We start from the raw sequence: 19,833 nt of genomic DNA, 5'->3' as shown, positions 1-19,833 counted from the left end.
TAGCCAGATTGACTTTTGTTAGTTGTAGTGAGTTTGTAATTTCAGAAATGATATAGTTTCTCTCAAGATCAGAGTTGGTAGATAGAACTAGGCAGAAGAATAGAAAATGTTGCTTAATAGTCATCTTAGCATATGGTCAGATCTTTTGCATTGTAGTGACTGTGTCGAATGGGATAGAGAGGTCACTTATCGAGGGTTCATTTCTATGTCTATCACATTGTCAGATTGCTCGAATTTTAGTGTGGATTTTATTTTCGCCAGAATGGTATCATTTGAGTTTTTGTTTGGTAGCTTGTGATCGTCATTATTTGTAAGTTTGAGTTGTAGATCTTCTGGGTTCAGATTGGTAGAAGGGATAAGGGAGTTCTGTTGATCATCGACAAACGACTCTTCAGTGCTAGGGAGAACTCTCTTCTTTTATAGAGTGTCGTGATGGAATAGTTAAGGAAATTCTATTTCGGTGTAGTACCAAAAAAATAAGGGAATCTTAAGATTTTACAGAAGTCTGGGTTGGCATCGAAACTGGTTGTTCTCTTGGTTCGAGTTTTCTGACAGACTATGTTGACATTGGGAATTGTTGGTTCAATTCTACTCTCTTCGAATTTCGAGGACGAAATTCCAATTAAGGGGGGTAGTATTGTAGCACCCAAATCTTCGAGTCAAAGAATCGGACGAGTTAGACCGCTGAGCATAGCTCGTGACTTTTAACATTCGGATTGGAATACTTATTTTGGTTGAACTGGGATATTTATTCGACAACTCTTGAGAAACCAGGAATTTTGACGGGTCATTTGTGAGAAGGCGGATAGAATGGGACTGTGGGTGGAAGGTTGTCGGTCATTGATTCAATTGTGGTGCTTTCTCGAATAAAAAGAATATTTATATTTAGTAGAATTTTTTATATTTATATCAATTATTAAATTTTTTTAACATAAATTATAATTTTAAATGGTAATTCACTTCTATAACATTAGTTGTCCTACAAAACATTACTTGTATAGTTCTGCAAATATTTTCAGTCTTTTTTTCTAAAATCCGACAAAACTCAGAAGTACTCTTTTGAAGATCACTAACAGTTTGGGCTAATGAAGGTGATGCTAAAGATGGAGAGTCAACAGTTTCACCGTTATCCCATTGAGGTTGAGACACGTGTGGAGCATAAGACTCTCCATTACTCCTCCTTAGCATACTAGTAGGTTCGTGCAATAAAGATGAAGAGTTAACAGTTCCACCGTTATCACATTGAGGTTGAGACACGCATGGCATATAAGACTCCATTACTCTTAGCTAGCATACTCATAGTTTGGTGCAACAAAGATGTAGAGTCACCAGTTCCACTGTTATCCCATTGAGGTTGAGACACGTGTGGAACATAAGACTCTCCATTCTAACGAATGTAAGATGATCTATCACAATATCTATAATGAGACTCATAACCTTCTTGAGGTTGACAATAATCCCAACGATCATCATTATGCAAATTATAGCTAGGTTGACGAACACTATTTTGACCATTTGCTAAGTACCACCATGGTAAATTTGAATAACTCTCTTCCTTTCTGCCATTATGTTGAGACCACGATCTATCCATCTCTCTTTAAATTTTTTTTTTTGAAATCGGAAAACAAGGAAGCACTGCGAAGATCCTAGAAGGAAAACAACCACAATCAAGCTGACTCAACCAAGCAACCTAAAACAAAATTTAGACGACAGATAGGTTGGTCAAGTTCACTTAAAAGTCTAGACAGCTCCTACTTCGTAGCAAAGCTTGAACTATGATTCTTATGAGGGTTACTCCGTCAAAGTACTATGGTCAAACAATTCTTGGAGACAACCAACGATGAACTTTGTGATAATCGTCCTCCCTTCGGTAATGTTTCCTCTTATCGAGGCGACCTTTTAAAGAATTGAGTGACACTTCCCTTATAAGAATGCCCAAATAAAAATCGAGTTCTTGAATCGTTTCAAAGATCTTATGAGCTCGATACCTTAGAGGCTGATGTCTAAAGCAGATGTTAGTTTAAGTGAGGTTTGAGATTCGCAGCTTTGTTTCCTAAATGGGCAAGAGATCCGTGATGAAATCCGACTCCTATATTGTAATGGGGTTTGTGCCCTTACTAAAGATGATTAAACTAAATAGTTCGTCAAATCAATTAGGCACACAAAACACACACAAGGACCCTGACAGGGGATTTGTGGGTGATGAAGAGAAGTTACCTCCCGTTCAAGACGAGCGACGACCTTTACAGACGATCCGGGCCACTATTTCCTCAAGTGTCCGAACCCGAGGCTTCGTTTTGGTTTCGGTTACAATTTATAAAAGCCCTCCAATTTAGGGTCAAAACTTAAAACAAAAGAAAGTACTAAAAAGTCTAATTAAGTCTCTCTCTCACCAATATAAATACAAAAAATAAAAACTGTAAATTTCTTCTTTTGAGGTCCTCCTCCTTGTTGCGCCTCCTCTTCAGCTCCTTAGTGTTCTACACACCAAAAACAGAGAAACAAGTCAAAGTACTCAAAAATTCAAAACTTACCAAAAATAAAACTTTCTAAGATTAGGACCAAAATACCCTCAGGGGTGTCTTTCTCTCGACTTTATTCATTTTTCGCACTAAACTCTTTAGAAGACACCTGGACAAGAGAAACAAGTAATTCATCAGAGTAACTGCTCAAAATAGACTAACTAACCCAGGTTAAGAGATTCAGATGGGACATTTTTATGTCTCATCAGAAGACCTGGTTGTATTTGAGTCAGTACATGGTTTAGGCGCCTAGGACAATCATACCGACCCCCCAATTCTGACTTGAGTGGCAGACCTCTTTCGAATTCAACCTCCTTGTTGACTTGATACGGGCTGACTCGTTGGGCTTTTGGTCTTGACTTATTAACCGTAATCAGCTGATAACGATTTTTTGGATCATTAATATTAATCAGTTGCCTTTTTGACTAGTTTGATCAATATTTGACTCACCAAAAATAAGGCTTGGTAAGTGACAATGCTACCAAATGTGTCGAAGAATGGAAGGGCAAGGTAGGAAAAATAGAGCGCTTGGATGAAAAAATTGAAGATAACTCGAAAAAAAAACCCCAAATGGAAATTGAATGAGTTGGTCATGAAATGGGCTTATTTGGGAATTTAACCCATTAATATCCTACATGTCCAAGCTCTAGAAAAACAGGGTGGTCGTTTTGAAGCATAGACGGATGAACTTCCAGCAACTTCTTCTTAAGCAGACTGGTCTTTCATTGTTTTCATTAAGTAGATCTTTTGGTTTCATCTGTTTCTTCAAGTAGATTAGATCTGGCTTTATTCGGTTCCCTTGTTTCATCCCTGAGGGTAAGAGAGAATTAAACGAACTCAAAGTTGAAATCTAGACATTATCATCAATGGACGTTTTAAGGAAACAAGCGAGCAAGATCAGAGACCAAGTTGCAAAACAGCAGCAGGTATTCTCTCTTTCCCTTATTCAATCTCTTTTTAAAAAATTTACAGATCAAACCCTATTACTTGAACCCAGAACACAAAATGAACTATTTCTTTTTCTTTTTTTTGCAATTTCATAGTTGAGCTAATTGTTCGAAATTCGTTTACTTAGAGTTCATTGTGGTTCTTAACTAATTGGATACCATAATTGAGTAGCATTGCCATAGATGCCTATTTGGTCGTATAATTAAGGGGATATTTTATAATGATGAATTTATTTAGGTTCAATTTTGGTTGATTTGACTTTTGAGGATAAAAATCTGCTTAGTCTTCTAGAATCCGCCAGTTGACTAGAGTGATCTAATCTAATTATCCAAATAATTCAGTGTTTTCTTGAAGATTTAATTTCAGTAAAATATGAAAACTGAATCGAGTAATAAGCTAATTGCTCTTATGCTTTTCTATCTGTATGAGGTAGATCTTCTAAATCTCTTGCTGAGTTTCAGATTCACATTTTTAAGTTTTAATAAAGTAGATTCGATGTCATTTTGAAATGTCCATTTTCCCTCTTATGATGAATTATTCAAATTAACTCATCTGAATTTCAGGCTGTAAAAAAGCAGTTTGGTGGGACTGGTTATGAAAGTTCCGATGTGATGGTTATAGATGAGGTTGAGTTGCAGAGACATCAATATCTGGAGAAACTTTATAGGTCTACTCGTGCAGGCAAGGTATAGATTGTTTAACTTTTTCTATATTTGTAAATTGTTGTATCAAGTTTAATGCGCACACTCTATATTAACATATTTTCTTTCATATGCTGCTCAAGTGCTCAGGAACTTGGGCATTCTTTCAGAAATGATGTAGGACTGTTTAAATGTCATGTTATGCACATCCGAGATCAATTAACACATTAACATAAACAACTAGTATTAAAACAATGTCGTGTTGTATGCATAAACATGTAGTATTTCAGTAGGATTTTATACACGATTCTGTGCTATTACAGTCCTACAATAGTGCCCCTAGGCCCTTACGTTACTAAACAACAATCACTAGTGTAGGGATCAATACCAAATAAAAAAGGATGGACATTTGGCTGTCTAGGTTGTTTAGATTACAAATTTAGGTCAAGACAAGTCTGTTTCAACAACAAAATGAGGGAAAATTGTTGATTATAGATTTTGATTAAATACGTGGTATTCATGTGAAAGAAAAGGAAATGGAGAACGTTGCATATATGTTTGATAAAAGAATGAAGAGGTACAAAATAAGTTGGACGTCAACAATCATCTTCATTAATCATAACTAATCATCTTCATTAATCATAACTAATCATCTTCATGAATATGTATGATCAAGACTGTCGATGCCATAGTTGTAAATGAATGTAGACCAAGATCCATCCTGTTAATGTACCAAGTGGTTTAATAACCACAAGGAGTTAGATGAATTAAGCCTTTCTTCTGCACCTCTTCAACCTAGTGCTTTTGTACTAGTTTGGATGATCTGACGAAGTTTTATTTGGCACCAAGTGAGTGTGATGCTGTATATTTTCAATAGAGGTAATGGAACATTGGAATGGTCAAGTCGGTCGAAGAACAAGGCATCAAACTCATTAGTAAAGTTTGCACAGCTGAAGAATCTCAAGTGTGCTCATTGGTTCTTCTTGACTAGTGTTAGTGCATGGCTCCGTTCATTTTTAGACTTACTGACAATGTCTCTATGTGTTTGTTAACATAGGTAAATTACGCTAAGTATGAGAATCTGTTTCCCCAAACTTCCACCAACTCCTAATCGCATCTATGCTTTATTGCCTCTGCGTACCCATCACCACCTTTTAACCTAATATTTCCCACCATTCCATCACCGACATGACATCAATTCATTATTAGTATGTCATAGCACCACTTGCTAACTATCTCCACATCTAGATTTATTATTAACGACAATCCTCATGATACTACCTTTATTTCGTTAAACACTGTCAGCCTGTCATGGCACCATCGTCATCACAAATATACCACCTACCTACTCCACCATTACAGGCAGCACTTCCACTATCAGCATCACCAACACGACATTATTACTACTTATATGACTACTATCATTCATCTTCTCATGCTATTTTGCTACACTTTGTCTTTTCGTAACTTAGATAGGTAGATGCAGTGTAGACTGTAGAGTGAAATCATTATTCTTTTTCTATATACTTTGTTCCAATGGAAGTGGTCCTGTTAGTTGAACTTTATTATTGGGACATAAAATTTGAGCCTGAATCTGTGCCATTTAAATTTCTCAGGGTTCGCCTCGAGGAACTGTATTATCTTTTCTCTTTTGTTATTTGCTCTTATATATGATATATATGCATGTACTTTTGTTTTCTAGGATTTTCAGAAAGACATCATTCGAGCAGTTGAAACTTTTGCAGCAATCGGCTGTAAGCAAATTGAAACAGGTGACGGATCTGTATCTGGTTCATGTTTATGCGTTCAATCTCATTCAGTATAAGCAGTTGATTTGAACTCTGAATCATTTTCTGCTTGGAGTACGGAGATACTTTTGCATTGAGTTTCACCTTTCTGATCTTTATATTAGTCAGGAACCAAGCTCTCTGAGGACTGTTCCAAATATGGAACTGAGAATCCAAATGACAGTATCTTAGGGAAGGCTGCATCTATATATGGCGATGCTCTTGCCCATGTGGAGAAGGAGCATGAAGATTTAAATAGGGTTCTATCCTCACAGGTGAGCAACCTTATGTTTCTTTGTTCATCTGATAAGGAAATAAAAATAAGGTTACAATATGGTTAACTTCCTCTATCTCTATCTCTATTTGTTTGGTTAACTTCCTAGTTAAGTCAAACAAAGAATTAGAAGCCCATTAGACTATGGAAACTCGTATTCTTTTAATTAAGGGCTTAGGTTTTATCTGGAGAGTTAGTTTTTCCAAGAATTATAGAGACCTGAAGATCAAATCAGAATTATCTTAAAAAATTGTTTGATTTAGTTGAAAACTCGTATCGATTTTCGTTTGAAGATTCGAAATACATGTGTAAACTTCAGTATTTGCTCATGTACACGTCCTACGTCAAAATCACAAATGAAGAACAACCTTTGCGTAAAGCAGCAATGCTCATCATGTTGCTCTGAAGTACGTGAATTCCCAACTTGGACAATATGTTACCATTATCAGAGAAAACCTAATTTCCAGGGAACTTAAAATATCAAATGGTTGATATCCTACTTACTTTTTTCCATCACTATTTTAGTGGGATAAAAATATAATAAGTAATACCTGCTTCATAATTCTCTGTGTAATGATCGATATAGTCATTACTCAGGACTGTGATGTCTTGCCATAGAAAGGTTTTTTAGGATGTCTCAGTTTCCAACTACATACAAATTTCAAGTGGTTGAGTCTACTCTTGGCAGCACATAAACTCCCTAATTAACTTGATCGGTACTTGTGCAATGAGTTATTAAGATCTAGCCTGATTGCCGTGGAAGAATTGGGGTTCATGACTATTCTTCTCATAACCAGACCAAAAGGGGAGCATATTTCTTTTAACTTGAGTAGGAAATTAGGGAACACGAAAAGATTTGAACTTTGTCCTGGTCTTTAACGAAATTGTTGGAAAAATAATTTATGAAACCAACACGAGCCCCAGTGAACGATTCTCGTGTAATCATGCAATCCGGGTGCCCCAACTGTATGATTAAATGATTACATCCTAGTACAAATAGCCTCCCGAAGCAAAACGTAATCTCTATACGATATTAATATTGTCCAAAGTTTTCTTTTTGCTCACAGGTTTATAAACCTTGCTTAATATATTCATTTTGAAGTTATCAAGCTGAACCTTTGTCCCTTTGAAGGTTGCTACTGTCTTGCTTAAAATCACCGCATGTGGTATTCACTTCCATAGATTCTTCTTATCCTTGTGCACATATACCGTACCTCATGTATAGAAAAGATAATTTGCGTTTTTTGGTGTGCTCATCGCCACAACAATTCCAAACTATTGGCAATGAACAAAGAGATTTTTAGATTCCTCACTCGTCTTGCTTAAGATACACCTGTTGGGCATAACTCCGCCCTGCTTTATAAGATTATCTTATCCGAAATTGGTTTGGCCTTATTATTTTTGTTTTTGTTAGTAATATATTGAAGGCTTTATCATGAAAGCGAATATGCACAACCAGAAGATACATGCTTTCTTAGAGAATATTCCATCACTAAAAAATATGTAGTTTGTACTAAAGACTTCATGACATACCCTGACCAAAGTAGCGTAAAATGTAACAACTCCTAGTATATTGCATAATGGACAAGGAAGTGTATTGTGCACCATTACTCGGACCAGGTACGCAAAGGGTTTGCGTTTTAGATAACACTGATTTGTGGTAACTTTAGAGATCTTAGAGAATATTGCTAAGCATTTTGAGTAACATAGGCAGGTGTGAAGCATTAGATGTAGCAACTCAAAGATCCCAGAACAAGGGTACCACCGTACACATTTTATTTTCTTAGTTATTTGGTCCTTTTTCTTACGTGTAAGGCTACATTGGGATAACCATTATAAATTTGTTACATTATACAGAAATTCCATTAACCTAGAGTAATATGTCACGGTCCCATGACGACCCTGTGCAGTTAAATCTGAGTCCCATTTAATGACCGTAGAAGTGACTGCAAGTATATGATACAAGTACTGTATACTACACATAAGGGAATATTAAAAAGGTGCATCTTCTTTTTCTCTCTGATATTGATAAAATGATGCAGTCCATGCGTAACTATGGCCAAATCGGGGATGTTACTTGTCCCAGTTCTACATTCCCTTTCCCTCTTCCTTGATTCATGATGTCCCGGACAAGGTCCAAAATATGATACCCCTAGTTATTTATGCATTTGAGTATCAAATCGTCAAAATTAGGATTTTATACACGAGAACGTTGTCTGTGGCTATTTTAGATTTAGCAAGTCTCGCTCTGTTTGTGAGGTAAACTCGTTGGTGGAAGCTTCAACGGCGGTTTACTATCGTTGAAACTAACGAATTCCTAAAGTCATTCAAATTAAGTCAAGAGAACAACTAAACAGAACTCTTTATTGATCAATACTTTGTAGAAAGTTCCAGATAAAATACAGTTTTTCTTTCTGGAAAGAAATAACAACTCAAAAACTCAAGCTAAATTAAACTTGTTTCATAATCTTGATACATTGCTGAGAACTTAATGAAGAACGAAGAATAACTCAAGCTAGTATAAATAGAAATTCTGAAGAATAGCAACTAAATATAATGGAAACCCTAAGCAAAATAAAAACTAATGAAAGAGAAATTTCTGTTTAATGAGAAACATGTGTCGATTGCTGTTAGAGCACCCTATTATAGACGCGATTTACATCAGTTTCTCTCCTTGATACCAATCTTAGGGAATAGAGTAGCTAGGACATATTATCATCAACGATCCTGTTAGATAATTCGTATTTGTTATTATATATCACTACTCACTGCTGCTTGAGCAATTCAATTCCATTTTGCTAATTACAGGAGAATTATATGTATCGGAATCCAATATTTTGCTTTCTGTTTGGTTGGTTAGGTTTTGGTTCATAAGTAAGATTTCATTCCTTAACCCCTTGATGTCGGGTTTGAGTCTGTGGGCCAACCTATATTCTTGCTGATTCTATTTTTTACTGCTATTTATTTATTGGGACTCCTTTTTCAGATGCTTTATTTTTGTAGGTTATTTCTAATTACCCATCCTTTCGACATGGAATTTAATTTGTATTTGGACTTGTACAATGTAGTTGATATTTTTGTTGAATAGGTAATTGATATTTATTAAACCCTTAACGTATTGCAATTGGTCCAAAACATTATTTGTTGTGTCATTGAAATTTTCTTTATTTTGTTCTCGATAAAAATTGCTTTTAGCCTATTAGCTTACATGCTTAACATTTTTTCTGTTCGTCCACTTTTCTAGGTTCTAGAACCTTTAAGAGCAATGGTTGTTGGTGCTCCTCTGGAAGATGCCCGCCATCTTGCTCAACGCTATAGCCGAATGAGACAAGAAGCAGAGACCCAGGTATGCGAGAAGTTACTTGGATTGCCCACAAATGTTGTATTTTACTTTAGAACCTTAGATCTTGTCACATTCGTATCCTTATCAAATTATTAATATTTGAACTGACCGCACAACGGCAAAAAGGCTCTAGAGATTACTAGAAGGCAAGCACGATCAAGGGAACTTCCAACTGCTGACAACGCTGTGAAGCTGCATGCAGCTGAATCTAGACTTCAAGAACTCAACGCAAACCTTGCAATTCTGGGGAAGGAAGCAACGGCAGCATTAGCTGCAGTTGAAGCACAACAGCAAAAGCTTACATTCCAAAGGCTTGTATCAATGGTATGTGTTAGGTAAATATTTACATTGGAGACTTTATATCAGAAGATTAACCTTGTCTCAATCTCTTGAAGGTTGAGGAGGAAAGGACTTACCATGAAAGGGTGGCTGCAATTTTCATTGATGTCGAATCTGAGGTGACTTGCCTGTCAAATTTTCCATTAATAAATACGTTCGTTATTGTCAAGCATATTAATTTTTTCTGTAAGTTACTGTTAGATGGTGTCGGAAAAGCAACGAAAAGAATCTGCTCCTCCTGTAGTTCCATCGAAGACCTGCTCCGAGAAGGGAAAGTACTACCTAGCTGAAGTAAGTTCCTGAATTCCTAATTTGAGAAATGGGAGTTTCTTTTGGGTGTTAGTGAGATAAACTTTACTTTTTACATGTTCTAGGCAATTCATGCTTTCTATGCTGCTTCTGAGAAGGAACTGAGCTTGTCAGTGGGTGACTATGTCGTTGTTCGGAAGGTACTTTATCTTAGTATAAACTCCTCTTGGAGTTTGGCCATGCTGTTGCTAATGCTCTCTGTATTTACTAATCTGTATGATGCTCGACCTACAATATCATAGCCATTATCTTGCTTGTTTCCATGGTATCATTGTCAAGGAGGTGTCATCACATTCCATGATACGAAACTTTCTTAATTTGCCAACGGAATGGTTGACATGAGCATGGTAAACTGGAGGTATCAAAGGGATGGTGTTGCCGGAGCTTGCCCTAGTTTTGTTATGTAAACTCGTGTGTGTAAGCAAGTAGGGAGGCTTGCTACTTGTAGATGATCTTCTAGTTCATCAATTGGCGCTCAAGTTACTAAATAAGCAATGAAATTAAATATGAAATACAACTAGAATACATCAGCAGGATATATAGTCATGACTTGCAAAAGCAAACATAATAGTTTTGATCAATGAATGATTCCAAATTTCTAATTAATGCTCTTTATATCTACTAACTGTTGCCTGGATATTGTCGTATCCAAATCTAAGTCTGACAAGGACTACACCCGAAAACAATACATGAATTCTATGATACCCAAATACTGAACTACAACTACTTTTCTATTAACCAAATATGGATTGGATAAACTTGAGGATTTCCGAATATCCATATAAAGGCCTAAGTGGTAGTACGATCATATTTACGAAGATGGAGTTTTAAGTTCTGGTTAACGTGTTTAACATGCTTACCAAGCCCCCCTTGCATATTGACTCAGGTGGCGCCCTCCGGATGGTCAGAAGGAGAATGCAAGGGTAAAGCGGGGTGGTTTCCTTCAGCTTACGTGGAAAAGCGGCAGAGAGTCCCCAACTTGAATGTAAGTAGTGAAGTTTTCTAGTTCTGCATCTGTATTAAGTTGTATTTGTAATAGTATTTGTGCGTTCGACATGCAAACATTATTTTACAGTTTATTGTGTGTGCTGTACAAATCATGTTTTGTTAGATCTGAAATTGTAAACAGCGCTCGTGTTTCTCTTCAATGGGTTTAAACGTTACCGTTTTTTTGTTTTATAACTGCTAGAGAGAGTTGCAATAAGGCGTTGAGCAAAAGCCTAGTTCTCAAAATAGCTTTATTGGATGCCTTTGTCCCTAACTATTCGTTTCTACACTCCTATGGTTTGTTTGGTTGGAAATTAAACACTATAAACATTCAGTTGAACTGCATGGAAGTATAGAGTGTAGGCAAAAGGCTGAGATGATAAATGGCATAAAGCACGTTTCTCTCTAGATTTTATTGTACCTGCTATGAAGTTAAATCTTTTACAAGTAAAATGAAAATAGTGTGATTAGGATAATATAATAGTAGGAGGTTAAGACAAAAATATTGAAAGTTTATGATTATATAAGCTAGTGATATTACTTTCTTTAATTACAAGAGTGTATGAAGTAGAATGAGAAGATGGAAAAACTATATTCTCATATGTAAATGAGGGATGTATATATAGGCACATGAGGAGGTGAGGTGTGAAGAGGAGATGAGGTGTGTTGATGAAGTGCCACATGAGGAGGTAAGGTGTGAAGAGGAGATGAGGTGTGTTGATGAAGTGCCACCTTTAGTTGCCATGCAAAACAATCTCATCCACATTGCCTATTCAAAGGCTAACTCTTTTGCTGGAGAAAACATTATCTCCATAAGTAACCCTATAGGCACTTTGGGTAAGATAATGCTAAAGGTACCCATATGTCATATATTATGGGCAGCCAATACTTATAACACTCCCTCTTGGATGACCATCATATAGAGTTTCTGAATGGCAGTGGATATACAAAATGCTGCCTCGTTAAAACCTTGCCAGAAAAAACCCATTGGGACAAAAACTAGACGAAGGAAAAAGAGTACAGAGTGTAGATATCCAGTATTAGTGATTTGTAAATCTTGACACGATAATATTCTCCCTCTGACGAATATCATATCGTGGACGGTGTAGTATTACGTCATTTGATTATTCAAGCTTCGCATTCCGATACCTTCTACTAGTTTTCTGAACGTTGTAATAGGCAGAGACTTTGTAAACAAGTCAGCATAATTCTCACATGATTGTATCTTCTGAATATCAATTTCACCATTTTTCTGTAGATGGTGTGAGAAAAATAACTTTGGCGAAATGTGTTTCGTTCTGTCACCTTTGATATATCCTTCTTTGATTTGGGCAATGCAAGCCGCATTGTCTTCATAAATAATGGTAGGTGACTTTGTAATTTCAGGGAGCTCACATGAAATTCTAATATGCCTGATAATAGACCTTAACCATACACATTCTCTGATAGCTTCGTGAAGAGCAATAATCTCTGAGTGGTTGGAAGATGTAGCGGGCATACTTTGTTTACTTGAACGTCAAGAGAAAGATGTACCACCACTAGTAAAAACATAACCTGTTTGTGAAACTCCCTTATGTGGATCAGAGAGATATCCTGCGTCAGTATATCCTGTTACTTGTGAACTATCGGATGAATTTTTCGAATAGAATAACCCCATGTCAGTAGTTCCCCGAAGGTATCGAAGGATATGTTTTATTCCCATCCAATGTCGCTTTGTTGGTGCCGAACTGAACCTGGCTAATAAATTTACTGCAAAAGAGATGTCAGGTTTAGTACATTGAGCCAAATATAATAAAGCACCGATTGCGCTTAAATATGGTACTTCAGGACCAAGTAGTGCTTCATTATGTTCTTTAGGACGATAAGGATCTTTTATAGTATCCAGAGATCTGACAACCATTGGAGTACTAAGAGGATATGAAGTGTCCATGTGAAATCTTTTCAAGACTTTTTCAGTATATAAATTTTGATGAACAAGTATGCCACTTGTGCTCCTCTCAATTTGTAAACCAATGCAGAATTTTGTTTTTCCAAGATCATTCATCTCAAATTCTTTCTTCAAATATTCTGCAGCTTTTGAGACATCTTCAACTGTCCCAATTAAGTTTATATCATCAACGTATATTGCATTGATAACAAATCCAATATTTGATTTCTTGATGAACACATGGACAAATCGGATAATTTACATAACCTTCCTTGGTCAAGTATTCACTGAGACGATTGTACAACATTCGCCCTGATTGCTTTAAACCATATAAAGTTCTATTAAGTTTAAGTGAATACATGACACGTGGTTTTCCTTCAGGTAACTTGAATCCTTCAAGTACCTTCATATAAATATCAGTATCTAGATTGCCATATAGATATGCAGTAACGACATCTAGTAGATGCATATCGAGTCCTTCTTGAGCGGTTAGACTAATTAAATATCTAAATGTAATGGAATCCATAACAGGAGAATATGTTTCCTCATAATCTATCCCAAGTTTTTGTAGAAAATCCTGTGCCACAAGTCGTGCTTTGTAGCGAACGATTTCATTATTTTCATTTCGTTTTCTTAGAAAAACCCATTTGAACCCAACTGGATTTACATCCTTGGGTGTAAGGACCACTGGTCCAAAAACGCTACGCTTATTGAGTGAATCTAGTTTTGCCTGAATTGCATCTTTCCATTTCGACCAATCAGGTCTTTGTCGACATTCCTCAATAGAGCGTGGTTCATAATCATCATTCTCTTTTAGAATTGAGGTTGCCACTGCAAAAGAGAATACCTCGTCGATAATTGTTTCATTTCGGTCCCATACTTCCTTTGACATTCATAATTTATAGAGACTTCCTCATTGTTTTGTAACATTGCCTCATCAAGGGCTTTACCCTCTTCAAGGGGTATTTGTTCAGAAAGTATTGGTGTATCATTTATAGTCTCTTCTAGAGAACTATTATTTTGTGATTGGTTCTTCCTCTTTCTGGGAATAGTATCTTTAGAACCAATTGGTCGTTCACGTTTCTGACGTGGCTTAGACGACTCATTTGCTATAGCAGCTTCTCCTAGTCCTTCAGGAATATTAATTCGTACACGAGCATTAATGTAACATCCTATGTTTTCAAGTTTAGTTGAGGGATTATTTGACATTTGGGTCAAGTCAAAACAGGGGCTAAATTAGTAAAATGTCCAAACTGGGGGGGTATTTTGCAATCGGGACAAAACCAGGGACTAAATTGAGATTTCTTGAGACTTTGTGAAAGAAAGAAAAAAATCAGAATTTTCTTCTTTCTCTGTTCGATCATGTCAATTGGGTTTAGGGTTGGAGGAGTATTCGTCAGATACATCTCGAAAAATAATGAAGTTTGTTTGGTCACGTGGAAAGATCGGACATAAGTCGGCTATCCTTTCGTATTCGAAATTCTTTTCGGTATCGAATTAAGGGAGATCCGTATACCTTATTCTTGGTTAATTCTGGGAGAAAAACGTAAAAGAAACAGTTAAATCAGGGTTCATAAGGTAACTACCGAGACTTGAATTAGTGGAACATCATTATGGAGGGGCTTATTTATAAAGTCTATGTGAATGGAAGACTTAAAAATGATTAAGTAACCTGGCCACTTAGTATAGCGACATGTGGCATCCAAGTTTTGTTTAAAAGACCTCCCACTGCATGTTACCCACGTCACTATCCAAGTCCCACTTCTTTATCAATCCAATTTCATTCTTCAGTACCGTGAGGATGAATTAGGATTTTTTAAAGAGGCGAAATGGTTGGAATGTTCCGTCGTCAATTTCTTCGCGCTCGGTTGTCAGAATTCAACGAAACTTGTTCCAGGTAATCCCATTCGACTTGTTCTACATATCTATCCGTTCTAAATTTTCAATTCCGTCCGTATTTGGTGGATCTTTGATGGTTATATCGATAACTGTATAGTTATACTAATTTCATTTGGGGTCGAAATTTGGAGCTATTTAGACGGTTATTATTCAATTTCTTCGAATGATTTGTGTTCAAAAACATGTTTAAGAGATTGTAGACTATTTTGGGGTGTCCAAATATAGACGGGGTGCTGCCGAATTATTTTAGTGCTCGAATTTCATATTTAGACAAGTTTTAGAATGAATTGGAATATAAAGAATTACCCGAATTTTGTCATATTTCACGTGAATGGACAGTTTCAGTTATTGATTTATAGTATGGAGTTCATTATATGATTTGTCAGCTTATGGAGACTCTAAAATGAGAAATAGTATTTATGAGAAGTTGGTTGATTGGTTCGTAGGCATTTTCGATATTTAGGAGACATAGGTACGAAGTTAGAGATCGATTCGATAGATACTTCAAGTCTTCCGAAGTTAGCGAATTTGCTTTTAAGTTTTCATTATTTTGTTTTAATGATTCTTTTTATTTACGAAGGTTCTTAGTATAAGAACTTAATGTTTCTTTTTGGTTTTGGTTATTCTTCCTTATCCCAAAGTATGCGAATGACGAGGAATTTGGTCGTCTGGTAGGCGGGAGTCTTTGGTGACACAAGGACTGAGGTAGGGGTTCTGAATCCTTTATCCAACATGATTTTATAGATAATGAATATGCTAGATTCTATAGTTATATATGCGCCATTATAACTAGAGTTCAGGTAGCATGAAACTCGATTTATGTGATGAACTGAAATATGCTTGAAATGTTTTGATGCGATATGAGAAATTTTTCGAACTGATTTTACGATGATTGTGAACTACTGGGGATTTTCTTGTATGTACCCGACTGCGGATTATGTCAACCTACGGGCACGGAGCCATTGAGGGTAGGATGACATGTGGACACGGTTGTGATCCGTGTGAGATCGGTGAGGTGGGCGACACTAGTCATGAGACCTGTGGGAGTAGAGTGCTTCACTTGCTGGCCATTGGTGCTCGTGCCTCCAGCTCGAGGCTCAGGGCCGTACACCCTGACCGCTCGCCTGGGAGGTGACATTGATTGGGATCCCTCTGCTTTGTGGCGATATGACTCTTAGTTGTTCCACTTCCGTGTTTGATAAGATAATGATTTGAATGAGAAAATGGGTTTCGAGATTGAATGAGAATATTGGTTTTGAGATATGAACGTAACTGATTTTGAAAGATTGCATTAGATGCATGACAGGGTACCGAAGAGAATGAGGTTCAGGTCCTTCCATGGTAATTGGGGGACGGCTCTCTTATTCGAACTCGGTGATCAAAAACGTATTTAGATACTTAAGGTATATATGTATCATGAGGTAAACTCTTCAATGATTGCGGAGTCCCTTAGTGGGAGAGGGGCTTACCGGCTAGGGGTAAGTCTCTTTCTCGAGGAGACGTTAGTCCATTAGCTAGTGCCATAAATGGGCTGGTACTATCTAACGCACTCTAGGTTATCCTGAGGAACTCTCCTCTTATTGGGAGCGCACCATGGGTGAGCAGCTAATAACTGCTATTGCTTGCTAGATTAAGGAAAGGTTTTGTATATAGTATATACGGTAACTGGTTTGATAACTCGCTTTGTCATGATGTTTACAACTTATTAAATGAACTATTGAAAACGTGATGGCTTTTGGATTGGTCTTCTACCAGAATAACTTGTGTCGGTGAGTATTCTGACCCCTACCAGTTGTTAGTGTGCAGGTTCTTGTCGTAGCCTCGAGGCGGAGTTGTTTTCCAGCCGGTGATCTTGTCTGACGAGGCTAGTAGTGTTGCGTCGTTTTCTATGGTCTTGCGTATATGGTTTTTCGTTATTTTAAAGTTATGTATTTATTGCAGAAACCGAACTCGAATATGTATATATATAACACTTAGAGTTGTTTAAAAGTTGTATATATGTGTAAGAGGCTTTTGTAGTTCTTTTTATGGTTCGGGTTTCGACCCGAAGTTGTGTTGAGTTTGTTTAGCTTCCGCTCTATAGTTTATTCTTGTATATGCGAATGTATGGTTTGCATAACAGGTTTTGCAGGTGCGACCGGTTCGATTTACAGAGGAGATTCTGCCGAATTTTTGTCTCGTCTGTGAATTGCCGGGGCGTGGTCGTGTCTATTTTCGGACACGGGGCGTCACAATTAGCGGCAGGGATATATGATTCTGTTACCCTTGCAACATCATTAAATGCATTCGGTAGTTTATTTGCAATGCCTTGCAAATGTATTATCCTTTCTACTTCTAGTTCTGACTGACTAGTTCGAGGGTCTAGATAAGACAAACTCTCTGTATGCCAACATAAATCATATTGTTTATTATCTGATGTAGACAGATTTTCTCCCCCTAATGGTGGGAAAATTGTCTCATCAAAATGACAATGTGCAAAACGTGCGGTAAAAGTATCACCTGTCATAGGTTCGAGATATCTTATAATAGATGGTGAGTCAAAACCAACATATATACCCAGCCGCCGCTGAGGTCCAAATTTAGTACGTTTTGGAGGTGAAATAGGGATATGCACCGCATACCCAAACACACGTAAATGTGTAATATTTGGTTGATGACCCAAAACATGTTGTAAAGGAGAATAACCATTTGCTCTGGGCGGAAGACGGATCAAAGCTGCAGCATGTATTATTGCAGATCCCCATGCCGAAATACGCAATTTAGTTTTCATCAACATTGGTCTTGCAATTAGTTGTAGATGTTTTATGAATGATTCTGCTAGACCATTCTGGGTATGAACATATGCTACAGGATGTTCAAGATCAATACCAGCTGCCTGACAGTAAGCATCAAAAGCTTTTGATGTAAATTCTCCTGCCCCATCAAGACGTATCTTTTTGATAGGAAAATCTGGAAAATGAGCACGTAGTCTAATAATCTGAGCTAGTAATCGTGCAAAAGCATTATTACGTGTTGATAAAAGATTAACGTAAGACCATTTGGTAGATGCATCAATTAATACCATAAAATATCTAATGGTCCACATGATGGGAGAATAGGACCACAAATATCTCCTAGAATCCTTTCAGAAATTTAGGAGATTCTATATGAACTTTTGTGAAAGATGGTTTTACAATCAATTTACCAAGAGAGCAGGATTTACAATTAAAATCCTTAGTTATCAGAAACTTCTGGTTCTGTAATGGGTGTCCTTGAGAATTTTGGATTATTCTACTCATCATGGTAGATCCAGGATGTCCCAAACGATCATGCCAAAGTGTCCCCACACTAGGGTCGTAACGCTTCTGGTTTACGACAATATATGATTCAATCGTTTTTATCCTTACAAGATACAATCCAGAAGACAGAGTCGACAGTCTCTCTAAATCATGCTTCTTGCCAGAAGTATTTGTAGTAATATATAAATATTCTTCATTATTTTCATCTCTAGTCTCAATGTGGTAACCATTTCGACGAATGTCTTTAAAGCTTAATAAATTTTTCAAAGACTTGGTTGAAAACAATGCGTCATCAATGGTTATTTTCGTACCATGCGGTAATATTATAGTTGCTTTACCAGAGCCTTCAATGAGACTAGATGAACCAGCGATTGTTATCGCATTAGCCTTGTATAACTTCAAGGTCTCAAAATATTTATTGTTTCGAAAGATAGAGTTTGTAGTTCCGCTATCAACTACACATATATCCTCATCATCCTTTGATATTGTCTTTCTGTAATCCATACCTTATGTACACAAAAATAAGACATAAGATATATAACATTTGTATTATATGAACATGACAATATATTACATTAATTATTTAAGAAACAAAGTAATATATACAAATATAACACTATTCTGGGAAAATTTTGTCAAACTCTTCATCAAGTAGTTTGTCAAATTCAGCGGGAGGTAGATAATCAAAGCTACCATCGTATATATCTCTTTCGACTGCTGGGACACAATCTTTTGGAATTTCAAGATTACTGCCGTAATCAACAGGAAATAACTCAGTTTGTGATTCAATATGATGAATTTCCACTTCATCAACTAGAAAATCAGAATCCAGTGTTATAGGAGGAACCACCTATCTCCATCTGGTTCATTTCTGTATTGGTCGTTGATTTCTTTAACGACGCTTGATAAAGATCTACCAGATGTTTTGCAGTTTTACAGGTCCTTTGCCAATGACCTGTCATACCACATTTATAACATGACTTAGTTTGCATTTCAGAAGGTTCATTTAATGCCCCTTTTCCTTTGTCTTGTCGGCTAAATGGATGAGGTCTACTACTCGAGTGTATGAAGTAGAATGAGAAGATGGAAAAACTATATTCTCATATGTAAAAGAGGGATGTATATATAGGCACATGAGGAGGTGAGGTGTGAAGAGGAGATGAGGTGTGTTGATGAAGTGCCACATGAGAAGGTAAGGTGTGAAGAGGAGATGAGGTGTGTTTATGAAGTGCCACCTTTAGTTGCCATGCAAAACAATCTCATCCACATTGCCTATTCAAAGGCTAACTCTTTTGCTGGAGAAAACATTATCTCCGTAAGTAACCCTATAGGCACCTTGAGTAAGATAATGCTAAAGGTACCCATATGTCATATATTTTGGGCAGCCAATACTTATAACAGGAAACAAATTTTTGGCGTATAAAATTTTAAAAGAAAATTAATTTTTATGGAGAACAGTTTGTAAAAAAAGAATAAACTAAAATCAAGTGCTTTGCGGACTTATTCTCCCCTCATTTTTCCAAACTTCTCTACTCCAACTCCACTTTCATCTAAAAAAATTCTCGTAATGCGTCATCTT

At 36.7% G+C, this 19,833-nt stretch overlaps 1 protein-coding gene across 2 annotated transcripts; it reads left to right on the top strand.

Annotated features, from left to right (window-relative positions):
• Positions 1 to 3,002: 3,002 nt before the first annotated feature.
• On the top strand, positions 3,003 to 11,342 carry LOC147537900 (SH3 domain-containing protein). Of its 2 annotated transcripts, none has more exons than XM_086639948.1 (10): positions 3,003 to 3,448; positions 4,034 to 4,156; positions 5,814 to 5,883; positions 6,028 to 6,173; positions 9,417 to 9,518; positions 9,642 to 9,839; positions 9,911 to 9,973; positions 10,056 to 10,145; positions 10,229 to 10,303; positions 11,050 to 11,342. In XM_086639948.1, the coding sequence occupies exons 1-10, from the start codon at positions 3,389 to 3,391 to the stop codon at positions 11,167 to 11,169; spliced, it is 1,047 nt and encodes a 348-aa protein (XP_086496074.1). In that variant the 5' UTR covers positions 3,003 to 3,388; the 3' UTR covers positions 11,170 to 11,342. The 2 variants fall into 2 exon arrangements, with proteins under 2 accessions (XP_086496074.1, XP_086496075.1); XM_086639949.1 differs by having other exon boundaries at positions 3,010 to 3,448; positions 6,024 to 6,173.
• Positions 11,343 to 19,833: the final 8,491 nt, after the last annotated feature.

The sequence above is a fragment of the Eschscholzia californica genome, unplaced genomic scaffold, assembly GCF_041429995.1.
Source record: "Eschscholzia californica isolate CP2 unplaced genomic scaffold, dmEscCali1.0.p SCAF_5, whole genome shotgun sequence".
In the NCBI taxonomy this organism is placed as follows: domain Eukaryota; kingdom Viridiplantae; phylum Streptophyta; class Magnoliopsida; order Ranunculales; family Papaveraceae; genus Eschscholzia; species Eschscholzia californica.
This window is presented reverse-complemented; position numbering and strand designations above follow the sequence as displayed.

What these genes read in the sequence shown, in the direction of transcription:
- LOC147537900 (XM_086639948.1), top strand. Translation starts at nt 3,389, where the DNA reads ATGGACGTTTTAAGGAAACAAGCGAGCAAGATCAGAGACCAAGTTGCA. An exon ending in CTGTAAGCAAATTGAAACAG is followed by an intron (nt 5,884 to 6,027) that starts GTGACGGATCTG and finishes TATATTAGTCAG; the next exon opens with GAACCAAGCTCTCTGAGGAC. An exon ending in TCATTGATGTCGAATCTGAG is followed by an intron (nt 9,974 to 10,055) that starts GTGACTTGCCTG and finishes AGTTACTGTTAG; the next exon opens with ATGGTGTCGGAAAAGCAACG.